The sequence below is a fragment of the Monodelphis domestica genome, chromosome 4, assembly GCF_027887165.1.
Source record: "Monodelphis domestica isolate mMonDom1 chromosome 4, mMonDom1.pri, whole genome shotgun sequence".
Taxonomy (NCBI): Eukaryota; Metazoa; Chordata; class Mammalia; order Didelphimorphia; family Didelphidae; genus Monodelphis; species Monodelphis domestica.
In genome coordinates, this window is record NC_077230.1 from 383,213,257 (window position 1) to 383,227,705 (window position 14,449).

The following is a 14,449-nucleotide window of genomic DNA, read 5'->3' on the forward strand; positions in this document are numbered from 1 at the left end:
CCCCATTTGTAAAATAAGACAGCAAGATGGGGTCAGAAAGCCCGTCGGAGATGGAGTCAACACACTTGGGCTTGGGTTCTGCCATTTATAGCTCAATGCTTTGCAAATCTTTAAACGCTATTTATTATGATTACTACTACCATTATGAATTGTCTCTAATGACAGTGTCAGCCCCTTCAGGGCAGGAATTGTTTCACTTCTGTCTTTGTAGTTCTAGTACCTGTAGGAGGACAGTGTCTTGCCATAATTGGCCCTTAATAGATGTTTTTGATTGATTAGTAATTCTATAAAGTCTATCAAAAATAATTTTTTTCCCAATTCAGGGAATGGAATACTGGGCTTGGAACTCATCTTCCTGAGTCCAGATCTGGCCTCAGATACTCACTGGCTGTATCACCCTGGGCAAGTCTCTTAATTCTGCCTCAGTTTTCTCATCTAGAAAAGGAACTAGAAAAGGAAATGGCAAACCACTCCCATATCTTTGCCAAGAAAACAACAAACGGAGTCAGGGAGAATTGGACAGGACTGAATAACAACAGAGGAAATCGGAAGTATGAGTCTGATTATACCCATTTTTAGATGAGTACCCTGAAGTTCTATACAGATTAGGACAGATTTTAATCCCCCATGCCCATTCCACCTTCCTCCAGGGTATGCTTTGCACCATCCTCACTCTTCCCAACTCTCAAAATGAGATTGTACAGAAAGTCACCGAGTTTACACACCCAGAACTGAGGATTCAAAAGGAATTGGGACTGTGGTCCTAAGGGGGTCAGGAAAGGGAGGGGGGCAGGAGAACAGAGAGGCTGCAAATGTATTCCAGTTTAATCTCCCAGCCATCAGTCAGTGCCCTAAAAAAAATCGATGGCTCATTCCCCCTAAGCCGGACCTCGCTGCTGGCAACTGTGAGAGCTTAGGGTTGGGAGCCAGTCCCTGCCTTGTTAATTAGTGTGAAAGCATCCAGGCGAAAGGCGCCAGAGGTAGCAGAGGGCAAGGTGCCCAGAGCTGTAACCCCTTTCCTGCTGAAAAAAAGACAACAAACCAGGCACACAAGGCCCCTGAGACTGTTTCCACCTCTATAAAAAGGGGGGTTGGATTAGATGCCCTCTGAGCTCCTACCCAGTTCTGATAGGCTCTGTGCCAACATTTCTCCCAGTTCTTTAAGTATCTTACCCGTAATAGGCTCTTGAGAGCCTATTCATTTAATCACATGAGTCTACAGGTTTATTTCCTTTACTCCATATGGGGCCCCAAGCCAGTGAGCACCTTGGCCAAAGAGAAGGCTCATCTGTTCCAGTTCAATGAACTTCTAGACCCAGGGGTCTTCTGCCCAAGAGAGCAATTCTTATTCTCCATTGGGATGCCACCACCGCTAAGGGTGCCACTCCTGTAAGAGGCCTAATAGGCATCCCTTAGGGCCTGGGACCCAAGGAAAAGGGGCAGAGAAAGGTGAGCCTTTCTCCCTTACCACAGGGCCCTCTGGGAGGGAGACTTCAGTTACTCGAATGTCCCTTGAATGGAGAATTTTCTATTTAACCTGAAGGTAACAGGGAGTTATTGGAGTTTATTCAGTAGCAGGGAGGGGTAACCTGGTCATGTCTGCAATTTAGGAAAAGCACTTTGGTGGTTGAATGGAGAATGGATGGGAGTGGGAAGAGCCCAGAGGAAGCAGACCTACCAACAGATTATTGCAATAGCTCATAGAGGGTTGTGGTAAGGGTCTACACTGATTCGAACCCAGGACTTCCATTCTCCCTTCTAGTTTGATTTCTATGATTCTATGACTTCCCAGGGACATCTAAATGAATCCTGCCTGGATCCAGAAGGATCTGAGTTCAGATCCCACCTCAGACATTTACTTAGCTGTATGACTTACTTCACTCTGTCAGTCTTGGTTTTCTCACCTGTAAAATGGGGATACTAATAGCACAATTGGTGGCATTGTCAGAGGAGAGAAGGGGATGTATTAGAGAGATGGTACAAAGGTGGAATCGACAGGTCTTGCCTGCAATGTAGATATAGTGGTGAGAAACAGTAAGGACCCTGGATAACTCCTAGAATTAGAAGGATGGTGTTGCCTTCTATAGAAATAGGGAAGGTAGGAGCAGAGGGAAATATTCCTGACAATCATGTTAATAATGGCAGCGTCCTTCTCTAACTCCCTAAGGTTTACAAATCTCTTCTCAGAAACAAGATGAGCTAAGTAGTGGTATTATTACTATCCCTATTTTATAGCCTAAAAAACAGAGGGTCACAGACATGAAGTTGGAATAGGGGATGGGACGTGGCAGAAAGAGAGTAGGACTTGCAATAAGAGGATCTGGGTTCAAATTAGACTTTGTTCCTTACTACCTAAGTGATCTGAGTCACTTAACTTCTCTGGGCCTCAATTTCCCCTTCGGTACAATAATTAAGGCAGCCTAGATGACTCTATTATGATCCTGTGATTTCTCAGGGACAACTAGGTGGCCAGGGGAGCTAGAGCTCCCTGCCTGGAGTCAGAGGGACTGGGATTATGGATGTGGACCATTGCATATACCATCTGATTTGGTTGATGCTGAATCAAATTAATAAACAGTTATTAAGCTCTTGTTTGTCTCCATTGGTAAGTGTAATGGAACTGCTTCCCCCCCCCCTTTTTTATTCTTTGTGACAAGGATGTCTGGGTCTGGCATGGCTTCCATTTTAAAGGCTGGGCAAGGGAAGAGGAGAAGGAGACATCTCTTTAGAATAGAAGATCAGATAACAAAAGATAACCCTAAAAATGATATTTTTAAAGATGGGGATGCTGGGAGAAGACAAATGGAGAAGCATTATTACATGGGACTGGATGTGGCATGGTCACTGTTAGTATTCTGATCCCTCCCCTCAGGTGAGAAGGGGACATGGAGATCCACAGGCTAGAACACAGGAGCCAGGAAGAACAACGAGAGGAGAGGCAGCGGAGTCTGCATATGTCCTCTGCCACCAAGAGGAGAACCTTCCGGACCAGGTGAGGGGCCTGAGTGGGAGGCAGCAGCACCCAAATCTAGCCTGATTGAAGGCCACATTTTCAGAAATATGGAGGCTGAGAGACCCACTGCCCTCTGTCTTGGTCAGACCATAGGAGTGTAATACTGGGTTCAGGGCTGAGTCCCCCATTTTAGAATGGATATGTTGACAGCCTAAATGGCGTCCAGAGGAGAGTAACCAGATGGTGAAAGGGCTGGCAATCATGTCATATAAGAGTCCCTCTGAAGATGAAGAAACTTGGGTGTCTTTTTAAGCTAAAGAACAAATAACTTAAAGAGGAAGGGAAGGGATGTGATATAATCATCTTCATGAATTCGTTGTGTAGAAGAGGTTGATTAGCTTTGTTCTGCTTAGTCCCAGGGGGCAGAACTAGTAGTAAGGAATGGAAGTGAAAGAGTTCAACTGGAGAGATTTAACAAGTTCCCAGTAATGAATGTTGTCCCCTAGTGGAAAGGGCTGCCTCAGAAATAAAAGGTTCCCCCTCCTTGGAGGTCTTCAAACTCTTCCAATCAAGAGAGCCAACATGTCAGCCATGCTAGAGAGAGGACCCTCGCTTTGACCTTCAGTTCCCAAGATGCCTTGAGGCCAGAAGTGACTGTGTTTGAGGTGTGAAAAGAACTGCTAGGACTGTGAGAGTTCAAAGGAATGTGAACTAATAGCGAAGATCCTCTTCATTCCGTCACTGTCCTCCTAGAGTGGGCCATTCCATGAGTTTTCCACCTATGCCTTGCCTGTGGGCCTCCCTCATTCTTTTCCCATTCTAGGAGCTTTGGAAGGCCACAGAGCAAAGAGGAGATAGATCCCTTGCCATCAGAGAGCCCCTAGTCTCATGGAGGTAGATATGGTCCCTTCTCCAGGAGACTCCTTTGTCTCAGGCACTGAGGTTGGGAGGGAAGAGAAGGCAAACAATTTCAGAAAACAAACCAGGGTTTTCTCTATCTTGGGAGTGGGAAGAAGATGGAGGTCACAAGAGATATATACCAGAAAGGGACCTTAGAGATAATGTAGTCCATTTGGATTCCCAGAAAAATATCTCCAGTCCCATTGGCCCCACTCCTCTATCTCCTTCTCTACTTATCCTCTTTTTTTTTTCTCCCTGCAGTGAGGAAGAGGAACAGTTTAGCTCCCTGGATTATTCCCTGGCAGCTGCCCTGGCCCTAACTGCTACAGAGACATCCTGGTGAGCTGGGTGAACTTTCCAAAGAATCAACGGCCCAGGAAAGGGGTCACTTGGTCTATCTTCCTGCTTCCTCAAATACCATGCTCCCAGCAATGGTGGGGTGTAGATCATTGTCAAGAGTTTCACATAGATGCCTGAGGATGATGGGGAGAGGAAAGGAGGATAGTGGGGATATGGAGGAAAAAAAAGATTCACACACATTTTATAAACAGAGAAATCAAAGCATTGCCAGTGATTATCTTGGAATCTATTGATCAATCAATGAGACAAACTTGTAAAGAAAAAGAAATGAGAACTCAGAATATGATAGAACAATGTCAGCCTCAAAAGGTGTCTTAGAACAATGACTATTAGAAAGGGACCTAGAACAGAGAGCTACTAACACTCTTAGAGCCTGGAATCTCCGGGCTGAAAGGCACCCTAGAACAGAGAATGTCTGAACTGGGAGGGGATGGGGTCTTTAGAACTCAGAATGTCAGAGCTAGAAGGGCTTTAGAACTCAGAATGTCAGAACTAGAAGAGGCTTTAAAACACAAGATGTCAGAGCTAGAAAGGGCTTTAGAACTCAGCATGTCAGAGCTAGAAGGGGCTTTAGAACACAAGATGTCAGAGCTAGAAGGGGATTTAGAACTCAGAATGTCAAAGCTAGAAGGGGCTTTAGAATACAGGATGTCAGACCTTGGTGGGGGGGCTTAGAACACAGAATGTTAGAACTGGATGCTTCCCTAAAACACAGAATATCAGAATTGGGATAGCCCTTAGGACACAGAATGTCAGAACTGGGAAGAGTCTCAGAATACTGAATGTCAGAACTGAAAGGTATCTTAAAGCAAACTAGTTTAAAGACGAGAAAACTGAGACCCAGAAGAGCAAGTGTCATACCTAAGGGACCACAATTAGTAAGTGGTAAAACTGAAATTTCAACCTGAGCCTTCTGGTCCCAGCCATTGGGCTCTCTTCACCATACTAGCTCATATGCACAAGAAGACTAAATCTATAGTTGAGTATGGGGCAAAGTGAAGAGTCCAAACCATCTATGTATTGGAAATTCAGGGAAAAAAAAGGGAGGGAAATCATTGTAACCTGGGATGTTGGGGAGAGTTGTCAAGAAGGAAGACTGGAAATGACTTGGCAAATGGTGAGGAATTAACTCAATGAATAGCAGCAGAAAGGTCATCTGAGGTAGCAGGAACAAGGTTGAAAAGGGAGAGAAAGGACCAGAAGTCCTGAGGATCCTCCCCGCCATCGACTTCAGAAGCACAGAGATAGAAAGGACCTTTGGGCAATTGGGGCTTTGGGCAGACTGGATGGAAATATTTATTATTCCCAGGGAAGCCAAATTGAGGAGTGAAGCCTCTGCCCTGGAAGTGGAAAAACGTGGTGAGAAGCGGGTGGGCTTCGGTAACGACTGGGAGAAAATCGAGATCGATATCCTGAATGTCTGCCACTTGCTGAGAGAGAGAGTGGACCGGAAAGCCCTATGGCGGCGGGTAAGCTGGAGAACACAGAACACAGGGCGCAAACTCTTGAGTTTTTTCATCTCTGGGCTGTATGGTCACCCTTCGGAGTTACTAGGGTAGGGCAAAGAGTTTGGAGGAGGCCTTTCCATTATTTATCAGTATGATAAAAGAAACAAAGACCTTAAGACTAACTTTAACAATGAGTTCTTTTAAAGATCTTTCTCTTTACTTGGTATAGTTTTGGAGTCTCCTTTTCAATATAAATATTATTTCCCCAGACAGAATGTAAGGTCCATGCAGACTGGAGCCATTTCTTTCTTTCTTCTTCTTTTTTTTGGGGGGGGGTGGTCTTTGTATCTCTAGTCCTGAGTACCCACAGTACCTCACTCATCTGCCTGTTTTATCTGATCTGGAATTTTGCCAGCATAGGACACCCCCAGTGAGAAACCCTCTCCCTCTGCCAATGCAGACTGGCATCTGCTCTGCAACTTACAGTCTTTTTTTAAAAAAACCCTTACCTTGTGTGCTAGAATACTGATTCTAGGGCAGAAGAGCAGTAAAAGCTAGGCAAGTGGAATTAAGTGACTGTCCCAGGATCACACAACTAGGAAGTATCTGAGGTCAGATTTGAACCTGGGACCTCCTGTCTCCAGGTTTGTCTTTCTATCCACTGAGCTGTCTAGCTGTCCCAACTTATATTAGTCTTATAGAGAGTTGCCTGATGCACTAAAAGGAGATTAAATGACTTGTCCAAGTATGTGTCAGCAACAAGTCTTGAACTCAAGGCTCCTAGGCTAACCTTCTATCCATTGGGCCACACTGACCCCATACCTGGAATATAGTAGGCACTTAATAAATGCTTGTTGATTACGTAATTATATTTCATTTACATAATGTTGGTATAGTCGAGGAATTCCATTCAATCAAGCAAACATCTATTAATCACTTACTATGTATAAAATGATGTACTAGGCCCTGAAAGCACAAAAAAAGGAAGGCCCCATCTTCAAGGAGTTCATATTCTACTTGAATAAGGGTGGAGAGAGATAACATGTGCACAAAAAATAAACACAAAGGTAACAGAAAATAATTTCAAGAGAGAGAGAGAGAGAGAGCTATTTCCTGCATGGAGGCCAGGAACGATGCCATGTCAATAATGGCACCAGAGCTGAAGGTTGGAGAAAGCTTGGGATCCCAGGAGCCAGAAGTGATGAGCAGAGATTTTTTTTTTAATTCCTTTTTCGTTTTTTAAAATTTTCCATTATTCCATGATTCTTGTTGGCTCCCTCCCCTCTTTCCTCCCCCCTCCCGGAGTGGACAAGCGATTCCACTGGGTTATACACGTATTATCACTCAGAGCCTATATTGTTCATTTTTGTAAAAAAATAATCTTAAAAGACCAAAACCCCACATCCTATACCCATATAAACAAGTGATAAATCACACATTTCCTTCTGGATTTCTGCTCCCACGGTTCTTTCTCTAGATGTGGAGAGTGCTCTTTCTCATGAGTCTCTCAGAACTGGATGAGCAGAGATGTAAAGCTGGAAGGGACCTTTGAGTTCATCCTGGTTAATAGTCTCACTTGACAGATGAGAAACCAAATTACAGTGAATTTAAGGGATTTGTCCAAGGCCACATAAGTGGAACTGAGCGGTCTTAAAATGGAACCTAAATTGGTTGTAAAATCCTCCTCATCATACATCACCCAATTCTGCTAGTTTCACTCCTCCCTATTTCATGTCTTCATGTTTAATTATGTTTTCTATATCTGTTCTTCCTTGAGGCCCACTAAAATTCCATTCCATTCCCCAATTGTGGAGCACAGGGTTTGGTCCTAGGGTTGGGTATTTTTATAATTACCAATAAAACGTTTGGGAACACTTTTATAGGGCTGGATCTTTCCTTCCTATCACTAACCTCCCCAGGGCATAAGCATTTCATTGGAATTGCTGGGTCCGCCACTAGAAACCTGTTTGCAGCTCTCGCTGTGTAATTCTATATCGCTTCTAAACAGTCTGGCCAGTTGCTGGCTCCACCAAACCACTGGCCTTTAGAACTGGCTTTCCCATTAATTCACTATTACTATGAATTACTTCATCTCTCTCCATCTCTGTTGTCTAATCAGTAAAATTAGACCCTTGGATTAGAATGTCTCTAAGGATCCCTCTGGCTCTTTGGAGTTCATGAGACTTGACATGTGAGGGGACAAGTGTGTGTGAAGTGGGGATCTGGGAACGGGTTGTCTCCGAGCACTTGTACTGGCCTGTGCCAGTAGTATTTGAATTGAAGAAAGGAGGGAAACAGAATGTGAGGACTGTGAGGGACCTTAGAACAAATAATGGGAGAGCTGGAAGGGGTCTTCAAGACATAAAATGAGAAAGCTGGGAGGTACCTTAGAACATGGAACATCAAAGCTAGTGGAGAAGGCAGGATTAGCTGGGCGGATCAGTGGATTTGAAAGTCAGGCCTGGAGATGGGAGGTCCTGGGTTCTAATCTGGCCTCAGACACTTCCTAGCTGTGTGATCCTAAGCAAGTCACTTAATCCCCATTGCCTAGCCCTTACCACTCTTTTGCCTTGGAACCAATACACAGTATTGATTCCAAGATGGAAAATGAAGATTAAAAAATAAAGCTAAAAGGACCTTGGACTAGAGAATGTAAGAGCTGGGAGGAGTATAAGAACATAGAATGTTGGAGTGGGGAACACTCTTATAACATAGAATGTTATGATAATACATGTATAACCCAGATTGAATTGCCTGCCAGCACTGGGAAGGGGAAGGGAAGGGAGGGAAGGGGATAAGTTCAATAATATGACTTGGGAAAACTCGTGTGGAAATTTGTTATTACATGTAATTGGTAATAGATATATAGATAGATGGATGGATGGATGAATGGATGGATAGATAGGTGGATGGATGGATAGATAGATAGATAGACAGACAGACAGACAGACAGACAGACAGACAGGCGGACGAACGGACAGACAGATAGATAGATAGATAGATAGATAGATAGATAGATAGATAGATAGATAGATAGATAGATAGACGGACGGATAGACGGACAGACAGACGGACAGACAGACAGACAGACAGGCGGACGAACGGACAGACAGATAGATAGATAGATAGATAGATAGATAGATAGATAGATAGATAGATAGACGGACGGATAGACGGACAGACAGACGGACAGACAGACAGACAGACAGGCGGACGAACGGACAGATAGATAGATAGATAGATAGATGGATGGATGGATGGATGGATAGATAGATAGATAGATAGTTAGATGGATGGATGGATGGATGGATAGATAGATAGATAGATAGATAGATAGATAGATAGATAGATAGATAGATTGATGGATGGATAGATAGATAGATAGATAGATAGATAGATAGATAGATAGATAGATAGATAGATGGATGGATGGATGGATAGATGGATAGATAGATAAACAGACAGATAGATGGATGGGCAAATGGATGGATGGACAGACAGACCAATAGATAGATAGATGGATAGATAAAATAAAAGACATAGAATGTTTGAACCAGAAGACAATTTAGAAAATACAATGTTAAGTTATGAGAGCATGAAATATCACAGCCCAAAGAAGCCTTGGAGATCATTTAGGGCATAGAGTTTGGTTAGAATAGCAGGACAATGAAGGCTAGAGTCCAGCTTCCCTGATTTCCTGTCCAATATTCTTCTCACCATAAGACACTTCCATTCTCTTTTAAAGGACTAGAGTAGAGGTGGGGGTGGGGGTGGGGGTGGTGCATCTGGATGGCTTAGTGAATTTGAGGGCTAGAGATGAGAGGTTCTGGGTTCAAATGTAGCCTTAGACACTTCCTAGCTGTGTGACCCTGGGCAAGTCACTTCATCCCCATTGTCTAGCCCTTGCTGCTCTTCTGCCTTGGAACATAGCACTGATTCTAGGATGAAAGGTAAGAGGGTTTTTGTTTGTTTGTTTGTTTTTTAAAAAGAATGATAGAGTGATAAGAGAAAGCATGGGAGTGATGGGGGAAGGGAGGAAGAAGAGACAATAGAGAAAAGACTGGTGGGAGGTGACCCTGGAGACCGTCAATCAATCAATAAGCATTTCTTAAGTGCCTTCTATATGCCAGCACTAGGCTAAGAGAGACAGGTGGCTGCATAGAGGAATGCTGACCATGGGCTTCCGAGTCACGGGCTTTCTCTTCTTCCACCGCATCCCTAGACAGAGGAGAAGATCCGGGAGGCCAAAGAGTTCCGGGAGTTATGTTCCAGTCGAGGTCCCTACTTCTGGATCCCTCTCCGCTCCCACACAGTCTGGGAAAATGAATCTGTCCTGTTGACCTGCACCGTGTATGCCTCCCCTCCACCTCAGGTCACCTGGTAAGTGAAGGTGAATGTGTACGTGTCTGAGCTGGAGGAGTGATTCACGGAGCTCATCTGTCCAGGCAACGGGTTCTAATCCTGCTTCTGGGCTGAATGATCTGGGCTGAAAGTTCACAGACCCTCTGAGAACTACCTCCAGATCTCTTGGGAGTTTGTGGGTCCCAGGTTAGAAACTGCTGCTCTCCAGGAACCTGGATTGCAATGGATGTAGCAGGGGGGTACAATGGCTAGAAGCTCGAGATGGAGGAAGACCTGAGTTTGAAATTGGCCTCAGTCACTTACTGGCTGTGTGACACTGGGCATCTCTTAACCTCTCTGAGCCTCAATTTCCTCCTCTGTAAATGAGGGGGCTAGTTAGATTAGATGGCCTCTAAGATCCCTTCTAGCTCTAAATCTGTGAACACATAAACCGCAGAATCAGAGCCTGTGGTTCCGTCGATCCTGTTTGACCAACTGCCCTGGGCCCAGAAATAGAGAAACTACTAGGGCAGCTGCTATGCACAAAACTGGCTCCAGGCGTCTCTCAGTGGAGATATTCTTAGCTCCCTCCCAGCCAACTCTGTGGGGGGCAGAGGACCATAAAAATATGATTCTGGAGGGCCCCTTGCACAGCTGTTCAGAGTTCAGCATCCTCTTTAGGGCTGGGGAAAGCTGAGAAGAAAGGAATCTGGAGGAGACAATGCAGCCAGGGAACCATGGGATGGGAGAAGCACTGAATTGGGAGGCAGGGGACTTGGGTTAGAATCCTCACTTCTGTTCTTTCCTCTAGAGTGGGAATATCAACAAGTCACTTTCCTTCCCTGGGCGTTCTCATTCAGCTTCAAACATCTAGACCTGTAACCTAGAAGTTTTGGCCACTGAAAATGAATTCCTGGGCTCTGATGAGGGTTAACACTCTAGGCAAGTGGCACGAGAAGCTATAAAAGGGAGAGATGCAAAAGGAGGGGTCTCCCTTTGACTCCATCATAAATATACTCCATAATCATTCTGAGACTCAGTTTCCTCCTGGGTAAAACAAAGATAATAACAACAGCTCCTCCTTATGTAGCACATTCCTCATTTACAAAGGCCTGTTTAATCCACTAACCTGTGGCATCTTCCCAGTAGTAGAAGTATCATCAGCCCCGTTTTCAGTTCAATAAACATTCATTCATTCACTTACTCACTGACATTTCTTGAGCTCAAGACTCTGAAGCTGTAAATACAAAAAGGAAAAGGAAACATGCCTTGCCCTTAAGGACTTACATCCTACAGGGGATCTGGGAAGGGATGTGGCTAAATTGGAGGCAGAACTGAGCCTCAAAACCTATTCTCTTGATTCAAAGAGATGCTACTAGGGCAGAGCAGAGATTCTTAACCTTTCCTGGCCTCAGGATCCCTTTGGATTACCAAGATGATTGAGGGGGGCAGCTAGATGAGTGCTAAACCTGGAGTCGGGAGGAACTGACTTAAAATCTGACCTTAGACACTGCCTAGCCGTATGACCCTGGGCAAGTCACTTAACCCATTTGTGTAGCCTTTGCCCTTCGCTCTTAAAGTTGTTACTAAGACAAAAAGTAAGTGTTTAAAAAAAACAATCAAGATTTTGTTTGTATGGGATATATTTATTGATATTTACCTCATTGAAATTAAAACTGATACATTTAAAAGATTTATTAATTCACTTAAAAATTTCCATTAGGAAACAGGTCTTGATCAATGATGCATGTAAAACCCAGTTGAATTGCTCGTTGGCTATGGGAAGGAGGGAAGAGGGGAGGAAAAGAACATGAACACGAATCAATTCTAAATTTAAAATTTTTTTAAATTCTCCATTAGGTTGGGTGACTCAGTGGATTGAGAGCCAAGCCTAGAGATGGGAGGTCCTGGGTTTCAAACTGATCTCAGACACTTCCTAGCTGTGTGACCCTGGGCAAGTCACTTAACCCCCATTGCCTTACCACTCTTCTGCCTTGGGAATAATAGATAGTATTAATTCTAAGATGGAAGGTAAGAGTTTAAAAATTAAAAATTAAAAAAAAAGGAAAGCCACCCACATAGAAGCTAGGACCCTGGGACCTGGATTCAGGAAGACCTCCATTCAAATTCAACTTCAGATGCCCACTAGCTGTATGACTGTAGTTAAGTCACAACTTCTCTGTATCTGTTTCCTAATTTGTAAAATGAAGGGATTAGCTCCATGACCACCAAGATCTCTTCCAGTTTCGAATCTGGGGCCACCATTTCCCAGGGTATCACACTTCTATGTGCTCTGCCCATCTCACGGGATTATTATGGGGACCAGTCAGAGAGTCTGGGAGGTGGAAGGGTGGCTAAGTAGACCAAGCCATACTGAAAAGAAATCCCTAAGAGGACATTCAAGCAGGCATTGGCTTCTGGTTGAAGGCCAGTGAAGAAGAACCCACTGCCTCCTGGAATTGTGGGAACAGTGGTCCCTTTTGGTCTTATTCTTCCCACCTCTTGGTCTGATGCTCTCCCAGGTAGGATTTGAGGTGGCAGAGCCCATGCCTCAGTGGTGTGTATCCCAGCAGCCCAACCTGACTCCCTCCCTCCTGGTCCCATGGCTGTGAGCCAGGGGCGTCTCCTGGAAGCTTATTATGAGAGGGGCTGTTTCTGACAACTCAGTTGCTACAACACACAGTGAAAGATTCCTGGCTCAAGAGCAAGATTGTGCCCATGGCCAAATGGGAGTGAGTGACTCAGGAGCCCTGGAGAAGTGGTGACCAGGTCTGAGCCCACGTTTATTTTTCCGTCTTTGCCTCTAATGGGCACTTTGGGAAGCAAACTAGCCCTGAAAGAGCTTAATGAAAGCTTCAGTAGATCCCCAGGCTGGGAGATGAGAGGGGGGCTTTCTATCCTGGCAGTTGCCCCCTGCTTGCTAGGAAGCCACACAGAGACAGCTGGGAGTCATGGTGCCAGGAGATCTCTTTACTCTACGTCCATAGACAAGCCTCTAGTTCCTCCTCCACTTCTCAGTCTCCTTATCTGTAAAATGGGAGAATGGACAAAATTATTTCAAAGCTTGTTTACAGCTCTGGGTTCTATGACTATAAAATGCTGCCCCTCTCTTGCCCTCATTTTCTTTATCTGCAAAATAGGCACCACAAACCTGATGGATTATGTATTTGTTCATTCACTTTTGTTAATGTTTAGCCATTTTCATTTTTCAGTCCCATTTGACTCTTCATGACTCTTTTTGGGGTTTTCTTGGCAGAGATATTGGAGTGGTTTGCTAATTCCTTCTCTAGCACATTTTACAGTTGAGGAAACTGAGTGAAAGAAAGGAAGAAAGGAAGGAAGGAAGGAAGGAAGGAAAGGAAAGGAAAGGAAAGGAAAGGAAAGGAAAGGAAAGGAAAGGAAAGGAAAGGAAAGGAAAGGAAAGGAAAGGAAAGGAAAGGAAAGGAAAGGAAAGGAAAGGAAAGGAAAGGAAAGGAAAGGAAAGGAAAGGAAAGGAAAGGAAAGGAAAGGAAAGGAAAGGAAAGGAAAGGAAAGGAAAGGAAAGGAAAGGAAAGGAAAGGAAAGGAAAGGAAAGGAAAGGAAAGGAAAGGAAAGGAAAGGAAAGGAAGAAAGGAAGATAATCTCTGTTCTGAAGGAGCTCACAGATTAATACAGGAGCTGACATGCAAATCACTACATACAAAGAAGATATAGACAAGTACACTGGAGGTGATCACTAGGACAAAGGTGCTAGCATTAATGGGGGTCAGGTTGGAAATTCAACTCGAGCAGAGGCCCAACAGGTACAACAAACCTTGGTCACGGGATGAATGGAGGCACACAGAGAGAAGAAACAGTGGTAAATTTCAAGTACAGAGAACATACTTGTTTGGCTGGATTATGGCATGAATGGAGGAAAGAAGCATGAGAAAAACCTGGAAAAAATAGTGTAGCCCAAGTTATAGGGAGCTTTAAATGCTAAGCAAAGGAGTCTAAATTTTGCTAAGTGGGTAGTGGGGAGCCACTGAAGATTTTTGAGCAGGGGACTGATGCTACATGATTTATGCTTAAGAAAAATATTGCTAGCTGAGATATGAAGGTTGGACTGATGGGAGAGAACAGGAGAGGGAAGATCTGCCTGGAGTCTGTTGCAGTTAGCAGCAGCAGCAGCAGCAGCAGCAGCAGCAGCATCCTTTTACAAAGTACCTTATGTTTGCAAAATGCTTTCCACATTTCTCAGGTGGCCAGTATAGGCATTAGAAACAAAGTCATGTCAGGCCAGCGCTATTCACCACTTCCCGCGTCCTTGTAGCTTGCAGAGAAGGCCTGTGCTGGGATAGTGGCCGTGGGACTGAAAAGAAAAATACAGCTGCCCTTGTGCATTGTGGGGGTTAGTGGTGTGGCATCCCCATGATTTGGAAAATCCACACAAAATGTTTTGCCCCTCCCTTTGTGCCAGGGAAGACAT

General features: G+C 44.4%; 1 protein-coding gene across 2 annotated transcripts in view; it reads left to right on the forward strand.

Moving 5' to 3' along the window:
* MYOM3 (myomesin 3) overlaps positions 1 to 14,449 on the forward strand; it is an 87,386-nt gene that overhangs the window by 1,087 nt on the left and 71,850 nt on the right. For both annotated transcript variants that reach the window (XM_016422088.2, XM_056795569.1), the window contains 4 exons: positions 2,873 to 2,992; positions 4,115 to 4,192; positions 5,523 to 5,682; positions 9,884 to 10,041. In XM_016422088.2, coding sequence (XP_016277574.2) covers positions 2,886 to 2,992; positions 4,115 to 4,192; positions 5,523 to 5,682; positions 9,884 to 10,041 — 503 coding nt within the window. In that variant the 5' untranslated portion in view covers positions 2,873 to 2,885. The remainder of the gene's footprint in view (positions 1 to 2,872; positions 2,993 to 4,114; positions 4,193 to 5,522; positions 5,683 to 9,883; positions 10,042 to 14,449) is intronic.